This window comes from Acipenser ruthenus, chromosome 5, assembly GCF_902713425.1.
Source record: "Acipenser ruthenus chromosome 5, fAciRut3.2 maternal haplotype, whole genome shotgun sequence".
NCBI classification, from domain to species: Eukaryota; Metazoa; Chordata; class Actinopteri; order Acipenseriformes; family Acipenseridae; genus Acipenser; species Acipenser ruthenus.
The window spans coordinates 3,538,168-3,551,324 of NC_081193.1; the positions used below are offsets into that span (position 1 = coordinate 3,538,168).

The window sequence follows — 13,157 nt, forward strand, 5'->3', positions numbered from 1 at the left end:
CAATTTAAACTAAATCTGTGCATTGCAAAGACATGTCTTCCACATGTCTTTCTATTTTACAAATCCATGTATTTAAACAGTCTAGCATATTTGCAGACTCAGATCCACTGTGAATTGTATCGATGCTACTGGCCCTGTGAGTGTCTGCACTGTCTGAGCTGCCCTGTGGCATGCAACATATACAGATGACTTTTAAACAATTGGAGAAAATCACATAGATTCATTTAATTTGAAGTTTTAACAAATCAGAGTAGTATCAGTACTCCTTTGCTTTATTAAATGCTTAAAAATGGATTGAGTAGTCAAAGATATGCTTACCTTCCAGTATATGGAAGTGTAGTGTAGGATATATTGAAAAGTAAGAACTGTCTTCAAAAGGCAGAGACTTGTGAATATGACCAAACAGAGATCCTCAGTGCATCAAGTTGCACGATACTTGACTGGGATTTATCTTGTTTTTTATAGGATTTTCCCTCCATTGAATACATCAGGAGTCCCAATTAAATCTAATCATCACTTGGCCTTGACATTTCTTATCTTTAAGTTAATGATACATTCTAGAAGGATCTGGTCAACTTCTTTTACAAAACTGATTAGATATAACTTCTTGCCAAAAAATATTGGAACATGATTTCTTTTTCCAACACCTCCTTTTTCTAAAAAGTCAGGTGGACCAAAGTTCACAGAATCCTTGCTATAATATAATACAAGTATATGTGTATATATGAGAGATGTTTTTAATATGTAACACCAGCTCTATTTGATTATATTTAGCTGAATCCAAAAATGTATGTCCCTCCTAGCCGCATATTATGTTACCTTTTCAGTGTGTTGTCAATGGGCCAGTTTAACTTCATATACAAATGTGTGGTAACAAAGTATTTGACAAAGAGTGTAGGGGTTTATCATAAGCCTTTGAATAAGACCACTAAGCATACAGTGGCAAGTCCAGTTATTTTCATTTAAATTCAAGCTATAATGAAACATGCTAAATATAATATCCTTATATTAACTTGTACCATGGTTGGACCAAGCTTTCCACACACCTTGTTTACTTGCCAAGACTATTATCTTGATTAATATGAAACACCATTGTAAGCACTTCTCCAAATTCACTGCATGAAATCATTTTCTCCCAAAGAAAGTCACTACTTATTAGATAAGAACTGTGACTGGACACAACTCCCCTAATTCATGGAATGCTCCCTTCTACAACAAGGTTTTCTAATTATAGAACGACCTTGGATTCAAAACTGCGGACTACAAGTAAATCTCACTTTGACTGCCAGAAAGAACCTTCCATATCTAGCACTGCTCTGCTTACAAGCAAATAAGGGCAAGGCTATTTTTCTTAAGTTTTTTTGTGTACTAAAATTATTGAGTACAGTTTACACTTTATTTGTCTAATATTCCAACCTAACAGTTCTTGTTTTTTATTGCAGTAAAACCTTTATATAAATTAAACATTTATATTCTTAGTTTAATGGATATTGTAATGTCTAAAATATTTTTTGTTTAGTTAGAGAAAGAAACTGAACTAATTCTTAAATTGATTAAATTAATATTAGTAGTATATATATAGTTTTCTAATAGCTCGACTACCACACAGTAGAGCCTTCATCGACTGGCACTATCGCAAAATTAAATCTACATTTATGTAGTGTGGTTTCCCTGACTTCCTCAACAAAGAGTTGCAATAACAATGCATGTTTTTTTCCACAGTATTAACCCTGAAGTAACCCTGAGGTTAATAAAACACAGCAAACTCCAATCAAATAAAACATACTCACTTACCATTCCAAGGAACGTGTTCTCCAAAGATCTGTATTCAGGAGAGCTCTTATTGAAGAGGTCATCTGAAAACATCACATTAGTCACTCGCAAGCTAAAGAACACCACAAGCTCTTTGCCCTGGCTCGTCATGGTCATTGACGGTGTGGTCAAGTATTTCAGGGGGGGAGAAGCTGTGGCTTCAAAGGGATTGTCTCTGGTAAAAGAAGTGTATGCGCTGCCATACTCAAGCTCATCAGTAGTTGCTGTGTTCACCACGTCAATGTTGTCCAGCCCAGCAGCAATGTCTTTGACTCCTACTTCAAAGTCTAAATCCACATCGGTAATGACAGGTGAAGTGTCTGTCACTAGTTCAGCCATTGTTGGCTGCAGTGCTGGAGACCCGGGATCTGTAAGGACAGGAGCCACCGTGGTTGTGGTTACATTTAAGACAGAAGTCTCTGTCATTTCTTCAACATCCACTGCGGTTTCAGTTTGGACAGTCAAAGGCAAGGCTACTGTTGGGGATCCAGTGGATTCAGTGACGGACTCCGATGTGGATTCTGTTATTACTGATTCAGTGGTGGATGGATTGTTGATTGTAACACTAGGTGTAGTTGACACTTCAATAGTTAATGGGGTAACAGTGACAGATTCTTCAAAAGGTCCTACATTCACCGACAAATGCATGGAAACAGTTTCTGGAGCAGAAGAGAAAAGATGATCCTCTGTTTGAGAAATCATTGTAACAGACTCCTGTACAATATCCAGGTCTGTATCTTCTGACTCCTGTACAATATCCAGGTCTGTATCTTCTGACTCCTGTACAATATGCAGGTCTGTCTGTGTTTCAAGAGTGGGTGATGCTGCTGGGCTCTCATCAGGTCGAAGCAGAGTTTCTTCACCTTCAGGCAGTATACCCAATGTCTCAGTGTCTCCAGACAGTTCCTTTTCTTCTCCAATCTTAATATCTTTGAAATAAGAAAAAAATGATAAGAAACTCTATAACAGCCTATATCTTCTTCCACGCTTCACTGTTCAATGTGCTCAGATTTAATTAGAAGCATTTCCCAGAAAGTGCAGAAAGTTCTAGCCCTTCACATTCACAGAATCAATGGTTCAACCCACGAGGGCGCTACCAAGTGTAGCTGTAAAACTTGGGTTATTCGAAACAATCTGTGTCAAAGCACCCTGATCTCTTCCTTGAGCAAACACAATAAAACATGGATTGTTTCTGCAATACAGAATACCTAATCTGCAACACTCTGTATATTTGGGCCTCCTAAAATGTGTCTCCACAGTATTATATGTGTGGTCCTGAGGCTGAGAGATTTGCAATTTAAAGAGGCTAAAGTGCCTGAAACTATGTTCCTGCTTACCTCTGGACATACACTATTCAATCCCAAGGCATTTCAGTTTTTCCCAAGTTTTTTTTTTTTAAACTAAATCTGCTTACATATCCTGTCATGTATTTAATATTGGATTTACCTGGTCCCATTAAAAACTCAAAAATCGTGTTATAAAAGAGAAAAAAACCTAATTTTGGAAAAAGTCCTTAATAATAGGTACGAACTGCATACTTTATACACAGTGAGTTATTTTTACTTGATAAGAATGGTGCTGATATAAACATATTAGAATACCACAATAATGTCAGTGTATTAAAAACTAGCTAAACAATAGAAGACCCAATGGATAAGATAAGACATAATGATATGGTACAGTACCATGCAACTGCAATCGACCAGTATGCATTGGGACTGGTATAATATGGCAAAATATGTTATCACTATGGCACTCTTTTACATAATTAACAAAATACTGTAGGATAGAAATCCATTTTTTTAATATATATATATACATTATTTAAAGAACATTATAGATGCTCTGTATAAGTTTTTTTCCCTAAAGGCACTGGGCTTTACTTTAAATAATATGTCAACGTTCAAGCCACATGTTACACATGGGTAAGAAGGTTTAATAAATAGGTTCAGCTACCCACAGTTCATTTGGCTGTACCACTACTTAAACTCCTTTCTTGCCAAAAAAAACCTAGTGACCTCAATATCGTGTCACAGGCCTCTGAAATAAAAACACAGTTTCAAAAATAGTATTAAATATTATTATTAAAGGATTAAAGTCCACCTTCGTTTTGTCTGAACAGAGGCAAACTTTTCAATTAAGCAAAACCTTAGTAAATCCCAAGTTTGAATGTATTGCCTGCTGTACTGGTCCCTGAATATTAAGGGTAAGCAGGTAGGTCTTTACACCTGATAAACAAGATGCAGTCCATGACTAATGAGCTGTTTTATGTTTTTAAAAGAATAGCATTATCTGTACAGCACAAACAAATAGCTAGCTGCAAAACAAGAATAGATGTGTTTTCGGTATCATACAGTAAACTTATCCAGTTTTTAGTGACATTCCATCATTCAGTAGCATTTGTAAACAGGCCCCCTGTTCAGAGTGATAAAGTCACGCAGCCTTTCTTATGAGATTAGTGATGGTCCTGATTAACACAAGTAAAGAAGAGTTATGTAAAACTATATCCAGAGCCCTAATCAGCAGAACCCTAATCAGCAGCTAACACCTAAAATAGAACACATCATTATTACTCTTTTAAAAATAAAATTGGGATCTGTGACGTGTTGATTGATCCTGCTCTATAATCACTACATTGCCAATCTTTTCAAGCATGAACATGTTCGTTTTTGTTTCAGGCTGCTCTCTACCACATCTTAACAACCACTACCTGCTGTTCATTTAATAAAGAATGCACATCCTAGATCCCCAATGGCCAGACCAAGATGCAATATAAGAATGTCTCACCTGCTATAGTGGTAGCAGACTTCGGTTGCGATGTTGACAATGGAAGCACAGCTACATCGTTTTCAACATCAGCCATTTCCCCCCCAAGGCCTATATGGATGTTGCTATTGTCGTCTTCCAATATCACATTGGTATCTTCTGGCTGAAAGTTTGTGATGAATTCAGTAGGTGGTTGTTGAGTTAGGGCGGTTGTTACAGGTCTCGTGAAGTTTGTCATCTCTTTGTGATCACCATCCACTAAAGGATGAGCGGTTACTGTTTCTTGAGACGGGGGATCCTGGCTGGTAGTGGGAAGGAGCATTTGTGTGCTAGTTTCAGACACAGTGTCTTCCATATAGTCACTGGTGTCCAAGTCACTTGAAGATGGTACAGAACTTTCCAGTGTTGAGTCTGTTACTTGTATCAACACAGTTTCAGCCTTGTCCTCCTCTTGGATTGGGGCTGATTGTGTTGTAGTAAGGACTGGCATGCTTGTTGGCTCATACTGATAAATGTAAATGAACTCTGATTCGTCAGCTGTTATCAGTGTAGCAGAAGGCATGGCACTGCTGGCAGGCTCTGTAAATACGATTCCAGTGACAGGTTCAACAGTGGCCTCCTGGTCCAAATGTTCATCCACCAGCTGCTTCACATTAGAAACACTTTCCATAGACTGGTCAGGCTGTTCTGCTTCAACAGCTGGGTCTATCGAAGAACCAGGTAGCTCGTTTAAGAAATGTGGTTCCTGTGGTATTAAAAATGGAGTAATAGTGATTAAGGGCAAAGAAGATATTTCTTCAATAACCATTGAGCCCCCTCCAGTATCTGAATCTTCATGGAGCACACTCTCCATTTCAAAGGGAGCGCTAACACTGTATTCAGTAAATAAACCTTCCAAGGGGCGCTCTGCATTTAGAGCATTATCCTAAAAACAAAAAGATTTATAGGTACTCTTTTTTCATTTTACTGATTGCTTGCATGATAATGTGTTTACCATTGCATGTTTTTAACCAAAAGAACATGGCTTGTAGCTATGGCCAAAGGTTTTGCATCACACTATAGAAATAACACATTTTGCTTCATAAAGTCAAATGAAACCTGTTGAATAATGTTACGTTAATGTATTGAATTATCGGATTCTGCCGAGTCAACGCCCAGGGGACATAAAGTTGTCATTAAGGCAAAAGTGTATGGGGTTGTTGACTCAGGCAGCGGCGAAATTACAGGCATTATTGCAGACCAAATAATTTTAATACTATGTAGATAGATTACAGTTAAAATTCAAAGGTAGAGCACAGCACACAGTCACGCTAAAGAATCAAGAAGTGCAGTAACATATTTAATGACTGGTGAAATACAATTCAAAGCTGTTGCAGTATGTCCACTGTTTTGTCATTTCAAATATTTTTCACAAAACAAACATTAAAACTTTAAAGCTGAAGTGTCCAGTGCAAACCCACGTCATGAAAAAATATTGGTAGATGAAAAACATTAAAAGTCGCTACATTTAAAAAATATATAAACTAAATTTTCAGTCCACTAAAATAAAGGGTTTTACATGATCTCTGAAGTAAGAAATTGCCGTGGCCAGTGTGAAAACACAACACAAAATCTTCAACATCCAAAGTAGCATTATAGTATTAAAATGTTAAAAATGGTGACTGACTGCGTCAGTTGTCTAAAAAAAAAAAAAAGAATAAAAAAATTCAAAATATGGATTGCAGCGTAACAGGAAAGTGTAATCAATCTGTAATCAGAGTCTGTATCATCTGATCCGAAACCACCGAACTCCACGTCTTTGTTATCTGAATCGAAGATAACCCGAACCCTAACCCTGAATCATTAATGCACAAAGCATGTTTTCTATTCACATGAGCCGTGATATTCCCCCTCAGGCATTATGCACGTGGTTATCAAAAACTGGAAATGAATGATGAAAGTGTGACTTTCAGCTAAAAGATGGGGTGGGATGATCATTCAAAGCGGGGTGTTGACTCGGCAGAATCCGGTACATACGGTTTTGTAGTTTTCCATATACAAAACAAAAAACTGTCAAAATTGAAAAATGTGGCATTTCGAAATCTAACATGAAATACTTTTACAATATAATTTTGTAGTTTATATGATTACATTATGTTAAATAAAAGATCTAAATTATGTTCATATAGTTTAAAAGCATGTCTCAATCCTAAAATTCTAGGTGATGCAAAACCTTTGGCAATAGCTGTACTAGTATTTGTTTTTTTGTATTGTTTGGTTTTCTACCAGTAGATACTTAAATCCATAACTTTAAAAACACTCAATAGTGCTCCATTTGTAAATACTAAAACAAACTAAATAAATCCAAGGACAAGTGCTTTGACTAGAATGTCTTTAGTGCTGAAATACATTTGGAGTCATATACTTAGACTGGGGGCTCTAGTAGAGTCAATCAAGAGGTTGTGAAGGATCTGTTGTGTAGAAACATTTTATTGAGATTTGTGAACAGATTTTCCTTAATCAGACTGATTTTATGGGCAAAATTATAAAGATCACTGTATACTGTAAAGACAGACAGAAAAACAGAAACACTTATAGAACGCCCCAGGGAACACAAGCAGGTTCATGAAAACAGTATTCCTTATTTACAGAAAGGATATTGGAAGCAGACTATTAGGATGACTTACTATTTCTGTAGTTGCTGATGTTGAAGTGAAAGCTGCTTGGTTCATATTGTCTAAAGCAGAAAACAAGGACATTATGTAAGGACGATAGGTTGCAGATTAATTATGCTTATATTAAAAACAGTATTCTCTACAACATGTACATGTTTTTGTATGTAATACTAAGGAATGCTGTTGTTTATCATTGTATTAATACCAGTAGCTATACAATGCTGTGGTACCAGAATGGTATCTAGTGTGGAAACAAAATGTGGTAGCCTTTAGGACACAGGACAGTAATTGTAATAACTGAGTCATTACCAATGGGTCCTGCTGAACATGTGTCACCTGATGTAATTACATAGTAACACCAGGGTACAGGCCACTTACATACAATCATTCAGTTGTAACATTAGAGCAGGAGACATAGTTATCCATTTATAACATGGTTATGTCTGTGTAATCTCAAGTGCAACCAGGCTTTTATATCTCTGAAGCCACTCTTGTGGGAAGGGACTCTGAGAAACATGAGGATTATTGTAAATGTGAGAAACAGCTCTTCAATGGGGTCAAACAGGCAGGTCAGTAATAAGGACAGGGGTTCTGACAACATGGATGAAGTATACCAATACCAATACCCATTTCCAGCACCAAAAAAGACTTGCAGTGAAAAGCAGAGACTTCTAAAAATTAGAAAATCTTGAGATACAAAGGCATTGTCATTGATATGATACTTGACGATGACAAAAAAAAAAAAACCCTAAAACAACCCATGTCTTACCTTCCTGGAATCTAAGTGAAGCGAAGTCCATCTGAAGTGCTTTCTCATCGTGCAGGGCCTTGTCCACCAGATCCTGAAGGGTGGACACAGTGTATACACCGGGTGGCTTGTCATCCGGCTGCAACTCAGAACCAAAAGGCCCTTTCTCGCTTTCAACTTTATTAGAATCAATGTTCATGTTTGCATCGCCTTTTTCAAAGACCACAGCATAGTGGACTGCAACACTGCTAGATCTGAAAAATGAAAGCACATCCACAACAGGTAAGAAAAACCCCAAGCAGCACTGCTTAAGTACAGCAGAAACCCCTTAAAGATAAAAGCAGTTTGTAAACAGAAATCTTTGCAGAATAAGCATCCTGTAAAGTACAGGACAGCACTGCAGATTTAAACATATTTATACAAATAATACAGCTCACAAGCCATGGCTACTTTTTGGAGACCTATATCTTAGATGCCACATGTTAATTAGCTTAAATTAAAAAAATTTTAAAAACTCAATATAAAGGCTTTGGAAATGTTTATTTAGTAATAACATCATCATTCGGCTGAATCCAATTACTGGTTTTTTTATGCCAGTATACAATTCCAACAATTACAGAGAATACACTAAAAATGTGTTAAAGGTAATGCTGTAGTAACTGACTGATACCACTTTTAAACACACAAAATGTATCTATGGGTTTCTGAGCCATAGATACTGGAATCCCTGCTTCTCAGCAGTCATTCTCACACTGTGTAAACACTAACTACTGGCTTCCATTACGAACACCTGGTAATAACTGGTTTAGCTGAATCAGTGATTATTAAAAAGCATGCATGCCATTTTCTGTTGAGCTCAGAATAGTTGTGTTTTTTAATTTAACATGTAATAGCTTGTCACTGACAACAGTCAATTACCAGGTGCCCCACAGTTAGTTGTTCTTTTGTTTATTATTATAAATCATGTATGGAAATCAACCAATCACTGTTAAAGATTGTCTAGTACAAAAGGAAATAGCAGTGCTATGCTTGAAGAGTAAGTAGCGGGGTTCCAAAAACATAACGAACATAATCCTTACCCCATCAGTGCACTAGAGTGGCCATTTTGAAAAGAGCTTTGAAACAGACTTTGATGTTGGAAGTGTAAAAAGTTGTCAGGATATTAACAATGAAAAGAAAAATTACAGGTCCGTTATTTAAATAGATGTAGCAACACCTGGGGACATTTAACTCTATATTCGGAACCCCTCTACTTACTCTTACAGCGGCTCCTGAATCCAGTCTTTATTGTTTGTGATTTATAATAATTTCATATATCACGTGTAGGGTGTCTCTTATTATAACATAAATCATTTTGCACAGCTTAAACCCATTCTGCACAAGATGACATCTCTTATAATAAGAGATCCTACACACAACGTATGTGTGTGTATATATATATATATATATATATATATATATATATATATATATATATATATATATACAGACGTGCTCAAATTTGTTGGTACCCCTCCACAAAAAACTAAGAATGCACAATTTTCTCTGAAATAACTTGAAAGTGACAAAAGTAATTGGTATCCACCATTGTTTATTCCATATTTAATAGAAATCAGACTTTGCTATTGATTTTTTAATTAACATAATATTGCAAATAAGAAAACAAATGAAAATGGCATGGACAAAAATGATGGGACCGCTAAGCTAATATTTTGTTGCACAACCTTTAGAGGCAATCACTGCAATCAAACGTTTTCTGTAGCTCTCAATGAGACTTCTGCACCTGTTAACAGGTAGTTTGGCCCACTCTTCCTGAGCAAACTGCTCCAGCTGTCTCAGGTTTGATGGGTGCCTTCTCCAGACTGCAAGTTTCAGCTCTTTCCATAGATGTTCGATAGGATTCAGATCAGGACTCATAGAAGGCCACTTCAGAATAGTCCAATGTTTTGTTCTTATCCATTCTTGGGTGCTTTTAGCTGTGTGTTTTGGGTCATTATCCTGTTGGAGGACCCATGACCTGCGACTGAGACAGAGCTTTCTGACACTGGGCAGTACATTTCGCTCCAGAATGCCTTGATAGTCTTGAGATTTCATTGTGCCCTGCACAGATTCAAGGCACCCTGTGCCAGGCACAGCAAAGCAGCCCCAAAACATAACCGAGCCTCCTCCATGTTTCACTGTAGGTATGGTGTTCTTTTCTTTGAAAGCTTCATTTTTTAGTCTGTGAACATAGAGCTGATATGACTTGCCAAAAAGCTCCAGTTTTGACTCATCTGTCCAAAGGACATTCTCCCAGAAGGATTGTGGCTTGTCAATATGCATTTTAGCAAATTCCAGTCTGGCTTTTTTATGTTTTTCTTTCAAAAGTGGAGTCCTCCTGGGTCTTCTTCCATGGAGCCCACTTTCGCTCAAAAAGCGACGGATGGTGCAATCAGAAACTGACGTACCTTCACCTTGGAATTCAGCTTGTATCTCTTGGGCAGTTATCCTTGGTTCTTTTCCTACCATTCGCACTATCCTTCTGTTCACTCTGGGGTCGATTTTCCTCTTGCGGCCGCGCCCAGGGAGGTTGGCTACAGTTCCATGGACCTTAAACTTCTTAATAATATTTGCAACTGTTGTCACAGGAACATCAAGCTGCTTGGAGATGGTCTTGTAGCCTTTACCTTTACCATGCTTGTCTATTATTTTCTTTCTGATCTCCTCAGACAACTCTCTCCTTTGCTTTCTCTGGTCCATGTTCAGTGTGGTGCACACAATGATACCAAACAGCACAGTGACTACTTTTCTCCATTTAAATAGTCTGAATGACTGATTACAAGATTGAAGACATGTGTGATACTAATTAAAGAAACTAATTAGTTTGAAATATCACTATAATCCAATTATTTATTATCTTTTCTAAGGGGTACCAACAAATGTGTCCAGGCCATTTTAGAATATCTTTGTAGAATAAGCAATAATTCATCTCTTTTCACGGCTTCTTTGCTTTATTCTATGACATACCAAAGGCATGCAAGTATACATGATAAAATAGCTTTTAATTTCATCACTTTTCCGGAGGAATGAAGCATTATTTCAATGAGCTGTAAGGGTACCAACAAATTTGAGCACGTCTGTATATATATATATATATATATATATATATATATATATATATATATATATATATATATATATATATATATATATTTAAAAGGACAACTGAAGCATTCTTTAGGAAAGGGGTGTTTTTTGTTATACTAATATTCAACACAATTCTATAATTCTAATCATATTACCCAGCATGGTCACTTATTCGCCTTTATTTCAGGAAACACAAAGTGAAGAAGAGACACAAACACAGTCATTTGACAGCAGGTACTGCGCTAATAATTATCAAAACATTTATTTAAAAAATGAATATTAATTACTCCCCACCAGGAGCGTTTAAGCAATTTTTTTATCTGAATAATCTGAAGAAACTCTATCCCATGAGCTCATGCCCAGAATCATGTAAAAAGGCTTTTCTCAGTCCTGAGGAGATGAATATAAGAATAGCAGACATAGCACTAAAATAGCTGCACACTTTGGAAAATATATATATTCTTAACAAGGTTATAGTGGATCATTTTGTTTGACTTTCTACTATATATCTAGAATCAAAGCATACATTAATTAAAAGCGATACAATGCATAGGTCAGAACTAAGATCACCTCTGCTTCCCATAGAAATGACTGTGTCAGGAGCACAGGCATCAAATATGAAGACACTGACTGACATCTCGAAGGGAAGTGAGTCACACCTTTTAAAAGCACTTTAAAGTTATGTATTTGATACAAGCAGTATAACTCAGAGAGGGAGTCTGAACGTGCCTGTGGATAAGTATTCTCTGTTGGATGAAAAATGTAAGCCCCTCTTTTCATTCCTTTTACAGCACTGAACTAAGTGAGAGTGCTTGTATTTACCTACCCAAATCTTAACACTCGAATTCCTTTAAATCCAGGAAGTCTGTCAAAAACATGCATCATCTGCAAAACAGAAGCCTCAACAAGTTAATTCATAGATGTAAACGGTGTTCTTGTCGTCATAGTGTTACTATGGGGGTTCTAACTTAGAACATCATTCAAATCCCACTGAAATCATGACCCTACTAGAACCCCCAGTAACAGAATGAGAGCCTTTAACACATTCAGCTCATTTATGACCTCATGCCAGGAGCTAGTCAATGGCTAGTAGGAACTAATTAAATTCTGCACTGTGTTGCCAATAGAAGGCTGGTTATCTACATTCCACAGCAGATGGATATACCATTTTACAAAGAGTCGTGCACAGCACAAAGCATGCAACATATTTAGTTGTGTTATGCATTTCTGTAACCAATACTGCAGAAGCCTTGTGAGGTAATTTACAGTATAAGCTAAGAAAAAGTCATCATAATGACTCCATGTGTCACACGGGTACTGACCTGGCCTTTGAAGCTTCTGGCAAGGTCCTGGTACTGAGGGGTGCTGGGATTGCTCAGTATCTCACTGTAGTCTTGATCGGTGAGAGTGATACTGAACTCTACAACCTGTTCCACTGCCTCTTCAGGCACCGCATTAGTAAGGTCCAAGTCCTAAATCACCATGAAAATGGAAATTCCGAAAGAGAAACATGACAGTTTTTGTGATGTGCAGCCACCCCTGGCATGACCTCTTTGTATAAAATGATGTTAAAGATGGAAGAAAGGTTTGGGTGTACAATTGAATTCCTTTTCATGTAACCTCTTGTTATTATATTCTTTTGTATAATTCAATTCTACTGAATTCTCTCATTATGGATGCTAACCCTTACTCAGCTCTGTGGTTTGCTTTAGTGATATTCTTTAACAGACGCTTTCCTAGAAGCAGCCCAGGCAAAGAACAGAATGGTCCCGCAAACCTGTCCTGTCAGACTGTTTATTCTGCAGAGGGGACAGGACATCTGGAGTAACAGGCTCCCGCTCCACCTACCATATACCATTGCATACTGACACTAAGGTTAGTAGCGGTGTCTAAGGACTGGGCTTCGGACTGGGAGTGCCTTTACATGCATTCCTTGCCCTAAATTGCTCTCCTGCAATCTAAACAGATCACTAGAAAGCAAATTAGCTTTAAAGATACTGGGGAGCTGAATCTATTTATCCTAAAAGAAAGAAGAGTTAGGGTGAACTTGA

At 37.2% G+C, this 13,157-nt stretch overlaps 1 protein-coding gene across 5 annotated transcripts in view; it reads right to left on the reverse strand.

Moving 5' to 3' along the window:
• LOC117970043 (interphotoreceptor matrix proteoglycan 1) overlaps positions 1–13,157 on the reverse strand; it is a 58,290-nt gene that overhangs the window by 21,775 nt on the left and 23,358 nt on the right. For 4 of the 5 annotated variants that reach the window (XM_059023536.1, XM_059023541.1, XM_059023538.1 and 1 more), the window contains 7 exons: positions 12,429–12,578; positions 11,933–11,991; positions 11,262–11,282; positions 8,002–8,234; positions 7,245–7,294; positions 4,600–5,323; positions 1,795–2,741 (listed from right to left, as the gene is read on the reverse strand). In XM_059023536.1, coding sequence (XP_058879519.1) covers positions 1,795–2,741; positions 4,600–5,323; positions 7,245–7,294; positions 8,002–8,234; positions 11,262–11,282; positions 11,933–11,991; positions 12,429–12,578 — 2,184 coding nt within the window. The remainder of the gene's footprint in view (positions 1–1,794; positions 2,742–4,599; positions 5,324–7,244; positions 7,295–8,001; positions 8,235–11,261; positions 11,283–11,932; positions 11,992–12,428; positions 12,579–13,157) is intronic. The other variant, XM_059023537.1, reaches the window with a different exon arrangement.